At 47.2% G+C, this 13,704-nt stretch overlaps 1 protein-coding gene across 1 annotated transcript in view; it reads right to left on the bottom strand.

Moving 5' to 3' along the window:
• The window catches only part of LOC149369543 (uncharacterized), an 88,384-nt gene that overhangs the window by 51,955 nt on the left and 22,725 nt on the right, over positions 1-13,704 (bottom strand). The window contains exon 4 of the mRNA XM_089575893.1: positions 9,764-9,966. Within this exon, the coding sequence (XP_089432019.1) occupies positions 9,764-9,966 (203 nt within the window). The remainder of the gene's footprint in view (positions 1-9,763; positions 9,967-13,704) is intronic.

The raw sequence follows: 13,704 nt of genomic DNA on the forward strand, positions 1-13,704 counted from the left end.
CAGAGTCCTTCACTACGGCGTCCCTCATAGTCTGAGTCGCTTTTGGACTGTAAACACCCAGAAACCTAAAGCCACACCAAAGCAGGTTTTTCTAGGCCGACACAAAAGCCACGTATATGAAAGCGAGATTCAGATGTCCGCTCACCCAGGAAGCCAGTTGTGCGCCTTTCGTTTCGTAACAACAAACGGACTATATAACGTTGTCAACCCCACTGAACACATTGAACCTCGGCGGCCCACTTGTTTTGCTTACTTTGGTTCTTCAAGACAGTAAATGGCGCAGTAACTGTCACATCTCAGAGGATGGCTCGGCGCTCTCTTCTGGCTCCATGGCGTCTGCTGGCGTCTCTACAGCACACCACGCTTTATAGTCGCGGCTTGACGTCACATCGGCAGTTTCCATGGCGTGATCATAACGTCAATGCAACACGTGTGCAGCTGGTTTGCCGTCACTTATTTGCGTCAGTGCATACCTCGAAGGTCAATGGACTTCCGACTTTAACGCTGATTCGACCTGGATGTTTGGGCTAACACCTTGATCTGACCTTGACATTTTGACTTCGGCTTTGGCTTGATCTTAACCTTGTGGTTCAGCACCATGGTGCACCAAATATGGCAACTTCGCAGGGGCATTGGTTATGACGGTCATTTGAAGGTCAAATTTAATGCCCCTACGCAAGTGGCTTGATCTAGTGTAGTGAAGCTTCCGCTTCAAAAGCGACAACTTGCGCTTCGAGCTCCTTTACAACATTGCTGATACATCATCTCGGGTAATACGCAATCACTACAGGCGCTGTCCTCAAATGGCATTCGGCCGCAAAGAGGATCAGCAGGAGCAAAGGAGAAGTTAATTTTTGATTGCATCAACCTATCGAAAAGTTAATAATTAAATATTCAAGCTTGACTGCCTCTCAGAGACACCGATAACACAACCATGAGTAAAACAGAGCCCATTTGAGCGCAAAGTTTTTGAAAGAACATTGGGAGACCTTTTTTTTTGGTTTCCATCTCCTTTAACGACAAGAATATTCCCTTCAGAGTGACAGGAAATTTCCAGCAATTTCTGATACGCTATTAATGCGTTTTCACTGTAGTTGAAATAGATACTTGTTTATCCTACAGAAACGGTGCTGCGCCATCCCCAATAATTGGAACTACCCCTGCGTTCTAATGCTGGAACGGGGAAGAAATCTGCATCCCGATCGTAACCGTCATCATCACCATAGTGGTTTAGTCTATTCGTAGAAAGCGTCAACAGAGCACACTGAAGTCTGGACTATCATCTGCCGTTGGTGCGGTAGCTATACCGCAATATAGTCCTCGAACCCACTCTGCTTTGCCGCCCAGACGTTTCCACTTCCGGGCCCCTGGAGCTATTCCTAGTTATCTCACCCTCCTCCTCAAATACGAGAGGCCTTCAGCGTACCATTTTAATCTGTGGGTGACACTCTATGCTTCCGTTCGGTTGCGTACAGCTTAAATGTAACCAACAAAGGCGCCGCTGGAGCGCCTGGTCACCAATTAGCCCCAGTCATATTCATGGCCATTGACAAGAACGGCCACGGCAGCTGCGTCACCAGCGCTCAGTTATCTATCGGATCCGTGCCTGTACCACAATGTAGTATTCAAACCCACTCGCTTTCCCCTGGCCGGTAAGCAAAGCATGCCGATTTTCATGAAAAAATCCAACAGCACCTGTCTCCTATGCCTGCGGAGCCCACCGTATTCACAGGACAAGCGCTGAAATACTCGTGTCTCTCTTCCGTATTTGTCGCTTCACTCTGGCGCTTTCCTCAATAACTCACTACCTTGCCCGCACCAAGATATTAATCCCACCGTATTGTCCTTCGAAGTCCCTAGAATGGGCTGCTGTCGTTCACTCCTCGCTATGTAGAGACGCTGAAACAAACTCCGATACTGACAGCGTACTCATTTAGCTACTAATATTTGTGTCCCTGTCAGTGTCAACTTTCCACGTGGTTCGTAGTCATGGAAAGGATCTAACTATCGAAAATCGTCTCTAACAAAGGGAAGAGCTTTGCTGATCACGAAAATCGTTATTAAATCTTCTAACCTGTTAAACCTACTATCAACAACGAATTAAACGCATCACCCGCCGCGGTGGCTCAGTGGGTACGGCGCTCGGCTGCTGACACGAAAAACGCGGGCTCGATCCTGGCTGCGGCGGCCGAATTTCGGGCAAGGCGAAATTCTAGAGGCCCGTGTACTGTGCGATGCCAGTGCTTGTTAAAGAACCCCACGTGGTCGAAATTTCCGGATCCCTTCTCTACACTGTCCTTCATAGCTTCAGTTGTTTTGGGACGTTAAACTCCAATAAATCAAGAAACCAAAACGCGAACAAGACAATTCAGACACGAAAAGAAAAATGAGAAAACTTTTGAATGGGGAAGCTAAATACAAGCGCAGGCTAAATTCACTACGATACCACGAAGACTGCCCTTCCGAAGTGTTAATCAACCTCACTTGTATTTCTCTCATGGAACTGATATGTTCGTGCTCTTCTGTTAGCATTTCATTTCTCTTGTTCGCGTTTCATTCGCTGCTGATAGTACAAGGGTATGCGCACCGACTTAGAAACTGTACTCAGTAACACTAATCAAGCAGTCAGTACGATATGCAAAATGCAGTCATTTGTAGTTGATGTCGATAATATTGTTGCGAACGTTAGCGACATATTTTCCGTCCATATTCCGAGCGGAAGAGCACTTGAAGTAATGGCCAGCCTGATAATATAAATCCTACTTACATGCAATCTTCGTTTTAAAAATTGACTTGGAAGACATCGACCGCCTCAAAATAGTCCTCATCCTGGAGCCTTTGCCTATTTTTTTTTTTGTGACTGATATCAGTCATAACATTTTCTGATCCTGCCAGCAAGGGCGAAATGTGTACTGACGATTGTGTGCTGACTATGAAAATTAAAGCTCCTCTGATGCACTGATCTTACAATCGCGACACCGATTCAGTCGAGTTCTGGGGCCGAATGGGATCTCTTTGAACACTGCATAACGCCTACGTTCTTCATCCACTAGAAAGCGTGCCCAGATTGCCTCCTGATGCTCATTAAATTCGGTCATTTGCAAAATGCGTCATAATAATAGTCTCGGCGTTTGCTTCTCATCTCACCTGACGTGGTTGAGACGAGCCGAGCAAATTACGTCCAAAGCTTCCACATTGTCAATCTTCTACAAAACAATCCAGTACAAAGCAACTCTTGCATTTCACTCAGACCAGATTAATTCCTGAATTTGACATGCGAATTTAATAGTTTGAACGCGTTCAAAATAGTTTCGCCAGATTGTTGACGCCGGAATAGAATTTTTTAACTTGAGCAACGTCACTCATAGACCTTCTACAGCTTGACCAGTTATCAAGCGCAGAAGCCACATAAGGTTAGAAATGATTTCTCTGGCCTCTTTTTTCAAATCTGAACATAAACAAACAGCAGTAGGTGCTGCAACTTCATGTTTTGTCCCGACGACTTGTTCGCAAGAAGAGTTGCACCGATGCATTTTAAAAACTTTTTTTTTTGCACTTATGGCCATTGATTAGAACGCGCCGCCTGTTGTCACCATGAATTGCTGTAGCCAAGACTGGTTCCGTGCAAAGATTTTAGATGTGCGACGTAACGCACTGTTTGTCTTCTTCTGAGTGCATTTTTGTTATTAATTCTTTCATAAATGTATGTCTCGTTCATGGCCTCACCCTATGCAGATAGTCTGTCATGTTTATTGTGCGAAAACTTTATTGTGGGCTGCAGGCTTGCATATTAAATAAGTAAATCGCAAAAACCAGGATTGATAGGTGGAATTGCAGCTCTAGAGAGGAGCCTTCGCTCCCTGCTCCAGATGCGAAGAAAGACCTCATTGCATTTTGTAAAACAAAGCCCACTCCCCCTGCATTGTGCTGAGAAATGTTTCTCTATGGATCAAAGCGGCATATTTCTTTCGTTGGATATTCTCGGACAGTAAAAGAAAAAAACAAGTCGCGAAGACATCGGCCCATCACAAAGCGCGTAAACGACCTTCTAATAGCCCTCGCCGTAAATATGCGAAACTTGTTCTGTAACCATCAGAAATATACGCAGCCTGCTCCCAAGGTGCGAACATCTTTCTAACCTTCTTGCATCATGCGTCAACAGTACACTCATAACAACTGAAATATGTCTAGCATAAGAAGCTCCCGTTTGATTGGTTATAGGTAAAATTGGTAAATTGGTTTTTGAGGAAAGGAAATGGCGCAGTAACTGTCCCACATATCTCGGCGGACACCTGAAGCGCGCCGCAAGGGAAAGGAGGAAGGTGGGAGTGTAAGAGAGAAAGAGAGAAAGAGGAGCCGTAGTGGAGGTCTCAAGAATAACTTCGACCACCTGGGGATCTGTAACGTGAACTGACATCGCACAGCACACGGTCGCATGTTGCGTTTCGCCTCCATCAAAACGCGGCCGCCGCGGTCGGGATCGAACTCGGGTACTCCGGCTCGGTAAACGAGCGCCTTACCACTGAGCCACCGCGGCGGGTAATAGGCTGTAGCCATCCTACCACAAAAAAAGAAGTAAGTTTTGTTAGGTTATAGCCATCCTACAAAAAAATCTCTGCCTCTCCCGTAAACGAGAGTAGAGTAAGCATGAAATGTTTACGGGCCTAATGTCATCTCGGTGGACACCCGAACCGCACCGTACAGGAAGGGAGGAACGCCACCACCCGTTCAGCGCGATGCCTTGCCATTTGAACGCAAGGTTTTTTGAGGAAAGGAAATGGCGCAGTAATTCTCTGCCATCTCGGTGGACACCCGAACCGCGCCGTAAAGGAAGGGAGGAACGCCACCACCCGTTCGGCGCGATGCCTTGCCCTTTGAACGCAGCGCTTCTCCCCCGGATCACGTACGACAACGAAGTGCAACATGGCATTTATGTGCTTTTTGCACGCGTTATTAGAAATCGGAAATTATAATTCCGTGCATTATCAAACCCACAGCTCCACTGATATCTTGATAAACATTGAGAAGGCACTGGCAGCAGTTATTTTTTGTCTCGTTTGGAGACCAACCGGCGCTTGCATGCCGGTCGCGTAGGAGGGCTTAGAGAGTCTCGTTAAATCTCGCTAAGTGTCGTACGGTGCCCGGATGTTCTCGTTTCAGAGCCCGGATGACTGGAATTCAGTGCCCGGATGACTGGATTTCAGTGCCCGGATGACTGGAATTCAGTGCCCGCATGAGTGGATATCAGTGCCCGGATGAGTGGATTTCAGTGCCCGGATTACTGGATTTCAGTGCCCGGATGTTGGCGCTCGGTCTCGGCGTGACGTCACCACACTGCCGACAACGGGAGCTAAAAGCATTTCATGCTTAAAACTGACTGATTTTTAAGGCGAAAGCCTTTAATGGCTCATGCTCGCGGTGTCCGTCCATGCTCGGAGTGTCCGTCCGTGCTCGCGACGTCCGTTCATGCTCGCGGTGTCCGTGCATGCCCGCGGTGTCCGTCCTTTCGCTGTAATTGTGCCAACTGTGGCTTCTCCTCCGCGCAGCGGCGCTACCTCCTCCATAATTTCATTTCCTCAAATTCATTTTCTTCACTACAGGCCCTCTTTGTGTTCCTTCTTGCACTCCCACTTCCTCCCTTCCTCTGCAAACGGATGACGGGTGTCCACCGAGAGATGCCAGACAGTTACGGCGCAATTTCGCTTCCTCAAAGAATTTTCATTTTCTTCACTACGGCCACTCTTTGTCTTTCTTCTTTCACTCCCACTGCCTCCCTTCCTGTACGATGCTGTTCGAGTCTCCACCGCGGCGGTTGCTAGGGAACGGCTCTTGCAGCCGCAACAACAACACAAAAGCGCGATTCAGGCGTCCAATGACCCAGGGAGCCAGTTATGAGCGCTTCCTTTCTTTAAAATGATCGGAGTGTAAAACGCCAACGCCAATGATCACAATGGACGCCGAACGGACAACGGCGACGGTGACGCCGCGAGACTGGCGCCAAAGAGTTCGCTCTAAAACACTGCAATCAAAACGGGGACCACAGACAACAAAGACAATAAAAACCGCACATGCGGGAAGCCCGCCGAGCGCCAAGCGGTTCGGGAAAGCGGCGATGGGTTGACCACAATGCTGTCGCCAAGCACACTTTAGAATTTCCAAAGTGTATTCGCTAATTTTTCGCAGCGATAGTTCAATCTCCCAAGGTTTAATTTTTTTCACTGACAATGACCGGTACATAGCAGCCATGCAGTATCTAAACAATACCTGGAGCGAATGCTGGCACTAACGCCTAAGCAAGTTTCTCAATGGGCACTTCATCCACCGTGAGAGTGCAGGGAAGACAATGGTGCCTTACTTGCTTTGGCCGTAAAACATAACTACTACGGCAGAAATACAAATAAACTACATGTTACAAGAAGGCGCTGTTTTACAATAAATATGTCCTATATTAAAATATGCTTACTGCGCATAGCAGTAAATCAGCAGAAAAGCAGACAGGCGTAAACGAGCACCGAATTTGCCCATGGCGAGGGAAGGCTCCCAGGGACTTCATGCCGAAAAATACAGCCAACCGTGGAAAATATTTTTTTACGTTTCACAGACACACTTTTCACAGCGAATATTGTTTCAAAGAATTGTTAGCACTTAAAATACTGCACTTAAGGAGCTTCTGTTTTCGCATTGTAAAAAGAAACATTTCATTTGGTGCAGTCTGCTTTTGCGTGTTCTCGCCCTATGTCCGTGGATAGGCTATGTTTTTGCCATGAGAAAGTTGCCCAAGCCCTCGCTTTTCTATGAGAAACTAGTTTGCGCGCACCAAATGCCGGCTCTAGCCATGTCTTGGCGCTGCGCTTACAGATTGCGCCGACAAAAACATGAATCAGGAGGCGGAAACCTGTCCTACTACAAGAAAGTAACGGCCGTGTTATGCTGATAAGTGCAACATGCGAATGTTTGCGTGAATTAATTAATGAAGCAAAAGTCATTTCTGTATGCAATGCGCGGTCCCCGCCTGCCTCCAAAATGAACCATACGCAATCTATGGCGAGTACGGATAACATAAGTTGCGGTTGTCGAAGTACTTAGCGCTGTTAAAAGTGTCGCCGGGGCTTCTACGAATAATGTTCATATAGTGGTCATTGCAGCAGACTGCTGAGTTCTCAATTCACAAAGCTTTGTTCGCTTCTTACACCTTTCAATGCAAAGGTAGCACACGTGCCCCGCTGAGCAAACCCAGCTTGCTGCGTAAATGGCTGCCAGAGGGAGGGGGCAAACAAACTTCAGGATTATCAGGCAACAGAAACTGTGCTCCGCTCATTTCTAGTCAAGCGTCTTCGGATGCTTCGGAACACAAACGAACTGCATGCTCAACTGCATGGATACTACACCACCACAAAGCGCACAAAACTCAGTGAAAGCTACAGTCACTAAAGCAAAACTGAACAAGCAAAAAACTCCAGTCTGTAGCACAGTCAACAAATCACCAGATGTCAATTCAAAACCCTGTCTTCTCTGCATGCCTCGGTCGTCCATGACGAATGGAAGTTCACAATGTCCAGCTTTCCCTCTAGTATATATTAAGAAACTCTATGACCTCGATCGCCTGTTTCCAGCTCTAATTGCTCTTTTTCAGATTGGTTCCTGACAAGAATTTCAGGCGCGCGATCTGGCGCGGAGTTTTTCTTGTCTGTCACCATCCAAGAGCTGCATCGTTTTGTTGTTACAATCAAACCAGGGTTTTAAATATTTTGTGCAATCTGGCATTCTGCAACTCAAGCAGTGTTATCAGTTGTATGGACAGCGCACCTTTATATCATAGCCGCGGCTTCCATAAAAGCGTTTCAAACTGCCTCATTATTAAATACATTGTTCGCTAGAGACTCTTTAACTTGATTTATTTGTTTTTATGTTTGCAGTCTGTGACACCCTCGCTAAGAAATACCTTTTCTATGTTTATTTAATTTTAGCTCAGGTATTCGTCGAGTGAGTAGGGAAAAATGTTAACGTGAAAGAAAAAGAAACTCCCTGCTAAACATCCACGGACACCTATGTTAGCTGCCAAGTGTGCTGTTTGTCAAGGGCTATTCCTAAATATATATAGCCTTGAACCTTTTCGATGGGTATTCCTGGGAGGTGAATGCAGCAGTTACGGGCGCTGTTTTTACCCTCAACGACTGCGCACCTTGAATACTTAGAGTATTCGCCGCCCCCTTTCGGAAACAAATTCTTTGTTTCCGGATCCCTCCTCTAAGTCACATTTTACGGCTAAAGCTTTACCATCACTTCACAATTAATTATTTCCTATAAAACCGAATATTAGCGAAACTTACCGCACTAATTACCGGCTAAACTGCTTCTCTCTCAACGACTGGGGCTCCCTACAGAGCAAACTTCCATTTGATATCCCTTTTCCAGAAAATACTTCGCCTCCTTAACACGGCAGTATTTCGTTAGGAAGAATATTCTTCTAGTACAAATACACAACCAACAATCCAGAGCATGACTAGGATACTCCCTAATGCGAAATTTGACATCAGCTATGTCTGCTTCAGCGGCACAAACGGCAGGGTCCTCTCGGCGGCGCTTAGATTGTGCTTCGGCGGCGCGAACCTTTGGATTCTGGCGTCGGAGGTGCTGAGCCTAGGCTCGGGCAGATCGCTTAGGAGCAGTGGCAGACGAAGCATTTCCACAGTTGCGTCTCTCGATAATTATTCAGAAGGAACTGGCTCAGATTATTTTGTATATAAGCAGACGGTTTGCACTAAGACGAAGACGCTGTTAGTCGCGTGGCCGACGCGGTCAGTCTATCTCGTGCAACATATTTCCCAGCACCGCCCACCAACGGAGCAGAGCGTGGCGCGACTGCGAAGAGGCAGCGTGTGGGTTCGACCGCAGACAGACCTCCCCTCCCCTATTGAGGGACTTTATCATGGAGGAAAAAAAACTGAAGAAGGAACGTCCGACGAGAGCCGTGAATCCACTCATAAAAAATAAGTAATATAGTAAAAAGGAGAGAGTAGGTTCCCCTATGATCGCGCCACGTGATAGCGTGCATAAATATCTAGCTTCGTTGCGCGCGCGCACACGCAGACTAGCGCGGCAAACTGACTGCAGATTAACCTATTCGCTGTAGAAGCACGCGCCACGAGCCGCGCAGATGCCCAGACTAAAACATACCAGAACCAAAACAGAAAGGACTGACTGGGAGAGCTAAAACCGGGAGGGAGCCGCTTCACTAGCACGTGGCTTGCAAAGGCTGGCCGCTTCGCGTCGCCCTCCCTTGTCATTTTTTTTTCCTCCATTGTCTCTAGCCTCCCCTGGCCACTCTACCTCCGCCATTGCAATGGTGATGGACGATGGCGAGCACCACTCTGGCACCATCTATGAGCGAGCCACGGTACTGTCGTTCGCTCGGGTACACCTACGGCGGCAGCGGCGACGGCCACGTGGCTCAACCCAAGAACTGGTGCTTAAGAGCTGCATTCTATGAAATGGTAAATTGCGCCTATTACCTTCAATTTTACCATGCTGCTTGTCTCATGCCGCTTTAGTCCGCTAGGCTCATTTTAGTTAGTTTTTTGTTCAGCGCAATCTATAAAAATGTGTGAAATGAAATGAATGGCATACATAAAATTACCGATATTACGAATGAGATGCCCGAAAATGCGATCTCCGCTCTTCTTCTTGCCAAAACGATATGCGATTCTATTCTTTCTCAATTTTATGCTCAAGAAGCATGAGCCCTTCTGCCATCCTTACGTACAGGGCTATGTAGAAACTGCAGACGTAGCTGTAGTGGGTGACTTCAGCGCCCTTTGGCAATCCTGTGGTCCCGGACGTGTAGCACACAGCGAGGACGGTGTTCCGAGGATCAGCGACCAGGCTCTCCTCGAACTGCTGTTCGTCCAGCGCCGAAAACTCTGAGGCTGAGACGAAGCCCGTACTGTGTCCCATGCAGAAAAGGCCCTGTGCAGAACGACCCGGACAATCAACGACTTTGAGAAGCTGAAGCCAGAAGAGGACATGCCAGCGCGACTGCATGAAACCAACTAGTCTACCAGATCGCGCGAAAGAAGTTAACCTAAGCCAGCTGTGAACTGATAAAATTAAGATATCTTCCCAAAGCATGCACTGACTCTTTCATATGTCGCTAGAGTTAAGTGGCACATCGCTGGGGTCATTGCATCCCGTTCGCGTAGTGGCTGCAGTTGACGCAGTTGCGACAGGTGCCGGCGCTTCCGTTCTTCGCAGGGCGTCTGCACTCTACCAGCGCCCCACGGGACTAGGCAAAAACAGCGCAACGGAAGACGAGACAAGAGAAGGACAAACTCAATTGCTCCTCCTCCTTGTCCTTCTCTTGTCTCGTCTTCCCTTGCGCTGTTTTTTTATTTCAATTCTTCTCACATGCACCAACCAGCCCGTATTTTCCCTCTTCTGGAACCCACGGGACTGTTAACACTTTGTCTGGCAAACCAAGCACTACTATCAGCGCAGGTAACCCGCCCACTCTGCACAAACTGCCGCCACCCAAGGGCCAGTTGGAGCGTGCTACCGCAACGAGTAAAGGTCTCAATTATGCCGTTCCTACTAAATGCCACGTATTTTCCTCATGTTCCTTTCTTACCAATGATGTCGTACCCCACTCAGATCATTGAAACGTAGCATAGGCTGTTAGGCCCGATGTTTTGATCTTTCCTTGTCAATGCCCGTCTCGTTTTTCATTTACTCGGTTTTTCAGGTGACACTGAGTTGAAACCTGGTGCTCAAGCCCTTGAATCCATATCAGAGGCCACTGCACGAATGGAGCGGTCGCAAAATACCTTGTTTACGAGCTTTCTTTAATTTAATCTGCACCAAACAAATAGAGATAACCTTTTCAGCCATCTTTCTCGCCCTGTCGACGCCTAAAAAAATAATGTTGAAGGTTGCCAATATCGAGCGGAACCTGCCATTAATTCTAGGAGAGCTGTCTTTCCGAAGTCACAGTGCAAGCTGAAAAATGCGACAATTTTTAAAACCGGCTTCGCCGAAACATCTGGTTTTTTTCGGAATGCCCTACACCCGTGGTGGGAATTGGACGAAGCCGTGATCGCATATCTTATCTTTCTGTGGACATTTCCTGCAAGAAACAGTCGAGAGTTGACATATCAGGTGAGCTCACAGGCTTGGTCGCTTCGGCGAAGATAAAAAGCGCCCAATTATTTTCCATCTGACCTGCTTTAAAATCAAGTCGGAAATTCTGTCTTCGAATATTTACTAAAAGAATCCCGATTTTATAGTTCAGAAGATCATTCGAGACGTGTACGCAGAACTGGAGCAAAGCTATACACGTATGGCCTTGAAGCAGCTAAAGCATTATAAGATCACTTAGCAAAAGCTAATGCGTTTGGAATATACGGTTGGCTATTTAAATTATATTTTGAAACATATTTTGTATTGGTGAATGCACTAAAAATATGTAGGAAAAACGTTCCTGAAATTTCATGCTTGGTATTCGAAATATATTCTTAAAATATGTAAAATATACCTTACTTAAAGCATACTTCGAGCACTTTTCAAATACATGAAAAAATATGTATGCAGTTTTGGCATCTTGTCAATGTATTAAAACTGTACTTTCATAAATACGAAATTAATTCATCCGAAGTATACTTGAATTCTAACAAACGGGCAGTCCTTTTAAACGTATTTGCAGCACACTTCTAACTGCCTTGAACAGCCCAGTGCTCGAAATCGCGTTTCGGAAAATGGCATTTGCGTGTTGTCAATATATTTGAAGTGTACTTCCATAAATACGCAATTAATTCGTCCTAAGAATAATTAAATACTAGCAAGCTGGCAGTCGGCCTTAGCATATTTGCAGCACACTTCAAGCTGCCGTTGAACAACCTAGTGCTCGAAATCGAGTTTCGGGAAATCGCATTTTGGTGTTGGCAATGTACTTAAAATGTATTTTCGTAAATACGCAATTAATCCGTCCAAAGTATATTTAAATTTTAACAAATGGGCCGTCCGCGTAAATATATTTGCATTGCACTTCAAGCTACATTGGAACAATCTAGGGCTCGAAGTGACGTTTCAGGGTACAGTGAATACTCTCCCTTTCCTGTCGTCCTTTCGTTTATGGTAACTTCTAGCAGAAAGTAATCACCACTTATTTACACTACGTGCGGAGAACATGATAGCATTATACGGGCAACTGCGACTCGGGTACTTCCGGGCCCGAATATGCCAGCGAAAAGGACCCCGACTGGCAAGGCCGACCGGCTCCCTTAGACACCCGTGTATCTGTTGGATGACATTTCTACTCCTGACCTATGGCTGACGCAACTTTCAACTAGCAGTTGGGTTCTAGAACGCCCCTAGATACGAACGCAACCAGCGCAACACTTCTGCGATAATTTTGGGGCCCACAGTCATTGCGCAAAAAAATGTCCTCACCGGACAAAAAACAGGCGGCACTTTGTTGACCTAAAGTGCTTTGAGGCGAAAGCCTTAAGCGTGGTGTTGCTGCTTGTGTCACTGATGTGTGGTTAAGGTGTTAAGCTTCGCCTCTAAGAGCGGAACGCGACAGCGTCTTGCAACGCTGCCAGGGAGTCCATTGAACGCCACCGCCAGTTCGGCTCTATGCCTTGCTCGTCGGTAAATTTGTTTTTGAGGAAAGGAACTGTATCTGTCTCTCATATCTCGGTGGACACCTAAACCTCGTCGTAACGGGCAGGGAGGGAGATGGGATTGAACGAAGACACCGTAATCACTAGACGCGCCTTTGTTCATTCCAAACATTTGAGCTGGCATGGCGGAGTGGTAGCGTGCTCGTGTCGCACTCCGGAGACCGGGGTTCGATTCCCGAGAGCGGCTATTATGCGAAGCATATGAACGTAGGTTTCGGGCCTTCGCGCGACGCCCGGCGGTGGCCACCATTGACCCTGAAGTGGGGTCACGTGACATGACGTCACGTGATGACGTCACACCGGCTGCAGATGGGGCCCCATATCGCGCCGTCGGTCGCCTCCCGGCAGTGGCCACCATTGACCTTCATGTGACCTTCAAGTAGGTCAAGTGACATGACTTCGCGCCGTCGCGCGCGACGCGGCGGCGGCGCCACCATCGCTGCATCACGTGATATGTGACGTCACGCCAGGGATGAAGCTGCGCGCGCCCGCCGTCGCGTCAGTCTCTGTGCCCGCAACCGCGCCAGCGTCTTTGCGCCGGGCGTGTATGCGGTCAAGATGCCTCCAAACGCTAAGGACGTTAATAATAGGAATCCAAAACGAAGGCTGCAGCGTGCTACGGAAACCGATGAAGAACGCGAAGAACGCCTAGCCAAGCGGCGCGCTCAATATGCGGCTCGACGACAACGCTCCGAGGGTATAAAGTACGACGATTAACCTAAAACCACGTCTCCGTTACTTAGCCCCATCCACACTGAGGCAGCTGCTTAACATGCTTCGCATTCACTGGGCTTAACCTTGATAAGCCTCCAATTTTTTTTCCTACTCGGTTTTATTTATTTATCTGGTCTGACTAGAAAGGTTAACTAGGTTAATTGGTTAAGTAAGCAATTAACTAAACTCAGTCGCACTTACTTGGAGCATCGCTATACGATCCCTTTAACTGGTTGCACGGTTACTAGCCAAAGTACAATTGGCCCCGTTTTAAATTCGCGCACTGTGACGCCACGACCGTTTCGACCAATTGAAA

The sequence above is a fragment of the Amblyomma mixtum genome, chromosome 1 (assembly GCF_055824585.1).
Source record: "Amblyomma mixtum isolate Tamu chromosome 1, ASM5582458v1, whole genome shotgun sequence".
NCBI classification, from domain to species: Eukaryota; Metazoa; Arthropoda; class Arachnida; order Ixodida; family Ixodidae; genus Amblyomma; species Amblyomma mixtum.